Raw genomic sequence first — 3,511 nt, forward strand, 5'->3', positions numbered from 1 at the left:
GAGCATAGAGCCCTATGTGGGCTCAATCTCTTGACCCTGAGATCGTGACCTGAGTGGAAACCAAGAGTCGAACACTCAACAGATTGAGCCACCCAGGCGCCCCTATATTGAGTGATTCCTCATCTCATTAGTGATTAAGTAATGCAATTTAAGCCAACAAGGTATCATTTTATACCAATGAGATTGGTAAATAATTAAAATGTCTGTCAATATCAAGTGTTGGTGAAGGTATGATACTGGAAACTTCATACACTGCTGGTGGGACCATTAACAGTACAAACATTTGGGAGAGCCGTGAAAACCCTAAAAACTGCTTTGTTTTTTTAGGTCAATGACATTTTGCTCCGTGAGTACTTGAAGGTGGAGAATTCCTTTATGATGTTAGCCCCTTGGGAGCAGAGCTGGAATGGCAAAGGACATACAGATTGTGGAGGAATGATCAGAATCCTGCAGAGAGAAGAGCTCTGAACAGTCATGTTGATCTAAAGGTTGGATTTTAGAGTCATAATACTAAAAACTTCAGATTTTCACAACCAGAAACAAACTTAAAACTCATCTAATCTACCTCATTGAGGTAGATTATTTTAAAATTATTTATTATTATTTTTAAGATTTTATTTATCTGAGGGGGGTGGAGGGGCAGAGGGAGAGAGAGAAGCAGACTCCCAGATGAGCGGGACTCATTCCCAGGACCGCGGGATGATGACCCGAGCTGAAGGCAGATGCTTAACCGACTGAGCCACCCAGATGCCCGGACCTCATTGATTTAAAACTCAAGGAAAACTGAGGCCTAGTATCATGCCCCAGGTCCCGGCCTCTTTCTAAGTCTTCTGACTATGACTTCTGTCCAACCAGTAATGTGAAGTTGGCCTCCTGGCTGAGAAGGAGGCCAGGAAGCCATTTGGAGCAGAGGCTGCTCCTGGAGCTGGGGATGTCCCCAATCCCTGTGGTGAGCGCTGGCTCACAAGGAAGTTATAGACCAGCAGTCCACACAGAACACAGAACAGGCAAGTGTCCCTACCTCTTCTCCACTGTACTGCTTCAGGCAGTTGAGGAAATGACACGTATTGGAAAGCCAAAAAGACAGCATCTCAAAGTCATCTACGTGTTCCTTAAACAAAACAAAACAAAAAACCAAGGAAGACAAAGTTGGATTTGGTGACTACTGGTGCCTTTGAGCCAAGAACAGAGGTATCTTACCAGTTTGGTTAGCTGGTGGCTTTTGATCAGAATGAATTCTTCTTTTATTCACCAAAGACTTTATTAAACTTACACTGTAGCGATAAGCTCTTAGTTTATTTAGCAGGTTCTGGTTTGCAAAGTATTTCTGTCTAGGTTATGTCACTTATGAAACTTGAAGCAGGCACTGCAGGATGCCTGGTAAAGGCAAGTCTGGGTCCTTGCTTTCCAGAGTTCACATTCTGACCGGGAAGAATGTCATTCGTAACATAACATACATAGGACACAATTAAATGGGTGGCTGAGCTCCTGCACATGGACATAGACTGGGCTACAAACGCTCAGAGGATGGAAGGATGCTGGTGAAAGATGGCAGCTGAGAAAGTCTCCTGAGACGGGGGAGAACGCTGTCCTTGAAGGAAAGGGCTGGAGGGACAAGAGCTCAGAATCGAGGACTCTGCTGGGGAGAACAGCCCCGCTTGTGGGGCAGCAGGAAGAGGGGTACTGTGGTCAGAGGTAAGAGGAGAACTGGGAGAGTCTTGGGATGTGAAGGACAAAGTGGGAGTGTTTCAGAGAGGCAGGCCTAGTGCTTCCATCCATGAGAGGAGGATAAAAAATTAAGGGAAAACCATTGGATTTAGCAAGAGGAATTACTGGTCATCTTCTTGAGTGACAGGAGCAGAAGCCGGATTGCAGGAACTGGTGGAGGCTGCTAGTGTAAGCACCTTGGCAGTTGGGGGCGGGGGTGGGGGTGGAAGGAAAGGCGGAGAGACTACGGGGTGTGTGGGCCAAGCGAGGGCTGCTTTAACGTGCTGTGTGCTGGAGCGGGGAGGGGCAGGTCCTGGCCACCCACAAAGGCAGAGGCCAGGGAGTCACCGGGGAAGCCGAGACGGGAAATGCTGGTGGGAAAGGATTTATATTCCTCATGCCGTGCATCTTTCAGTTTCTAAATATTTAAACATTCCAGAGCAGCAAGATGAGGCAAATACTGTGTGCCTATGGCCTGGGACACAATGCACGTGGGCCCTAAGAAAACCCATCTTATGCAATTACGGACAGGGCAAACATCAATTTCTGGGGGCCCCTTCCAAGAGCACTCTGGTGGCTCTCGTGAATACAGGGACCAGAAAGCACTGAACACCAGACAAATGTGAATTCTCTACTCCTAACTCCTGCTGAATAATGCATCCTCACAGCCGGGCACCTCACCCGCTGAGGGGGTAGGGGTGGTGGGGGTGGTGGCTACCAGGTTGTAGCCTTGGAGGTAAGGCTTTGAGGTCTATTTGCAGATCGTTAGCCTTGGGGATCCCTGACCGAACTTGTCTTTTCTGGACAGCTTGGCTTTCTTTCCCTGAGTGGGCCACAGACTAGTCTGAGGAATCGTGCGGTTCTCCGAAGACTCGAGGTGAAGGACGGGCCAAGGATGAATCCTTACAATGCTCTTAAAGTAACCAAAATCCCAAGGGCCAATGTCAAAGGCAGTTCCTACCTTAACCACCTGCTTGATACCACTGATGATACTGCTCATGAGGGACCGGAGCCTGCCGGCGTCATTTAGGGCGTCTGCGTAGCGCACACACATGAGCAGGATGTGAGCCGGCAGCCCTGGGATCATGTTCACCACCACACCACGAGGCTTCAAGTCTGGAACAGAAAGAGCTGATGAGGACTACAGCTGAGAGTCAGCTTTCCCCATAAGGAGCCTCTGACTACAGGGCAGGGCTTATTTGCTTTTCTGTACTCATTGTAGTGCCTGATGCATAAGGATGGCTTTCCTCTTGGAGGGATTCAGTCTGGCTCTTCCTGGCAAAAATGTACAGGTCCCACCTGTTCCTCTTACCTCTCATTTGCAAAGTACTTTCTCTTTTTTAAAAGGCTGAAATCTAGGGGCGCCTGGGTGGCTCAGTCGTTAAGCGTCTGCCTTCGGCTCAGGTCATGATCCCAGGGTCCTGGGATCGAGCCCGGCATCGGGCTCCCTGCTCAGCGGGGAGCCTGCTTCTCCCTCGCCCTCTGCCTGCCGCTCCCCCTGCTTGTGCTCACGCGCTCTCTCTCTCTCTCTGTCAAATAAATAAATAAAATCTTAAAAAAATAAAGGGCTGAAACTTAGACAGAATTTGTACTTCTCCTTGGCATGGAGACCCTGGATTTCAGACCTCTGATGTGAGGGAGGAACCCCATGTCCATGCACCTGACTCCGGCCTCTTATGATGAGGATGGGATATGATCTCAGTGATCTCATGTACCTGCCTTGAATCAGGAAAATAGACACACAATAGTTCTGCAGAGGAGGCCTTGCCAGCCTTGAGGAGAAGCGGGGGGGGGGGGGGGGGGG

At 49.1% G+C, this 3,511-nt stretch overlaps 1 protein-coding gene across 1 annotated transcript in view; it reads right to left on the reverse strand.

Annotated features, from left to right (window-relative positions):
* MYO5C (myosin VC) overlaps positions 1–3,511 on the reverse strand; it is a 90,392-nt gene that overhangs the window by 10,642 nt on the left and 76,239 nt on the right. Inside the window, exons 35-36 of the mRNA XM_021693732.1 lie at positions 2,669–2,823; positions 1,022–1,111 (exon numbers count right to left, since the gene is read on the reverse strand). Of these exons, the coding sequence (XP_021549407.1) occupies positions 1,022–1,111; positions 2,669–2,823 (245 nt within the window). The remainder of the gene's footprint in view (positions 1–1,021; positions 1,112–2,668; positions 2,824–3,511) is intronic.

This window comes from Neomonachus schauinslandi, chromosome 9 (genome assembly GCF_002201575.2).
Source record: "Neomonachus schauinslandi chromosome 9, ASM220157v2, whole genome shotgun sequence".
NCBI classification, from domain to species: Eukaryota; Metazoa; Chordata; class Mammalia; order Carnivora; family Phocidae; genus Neomonachus; species Neomonachus schauinslandi.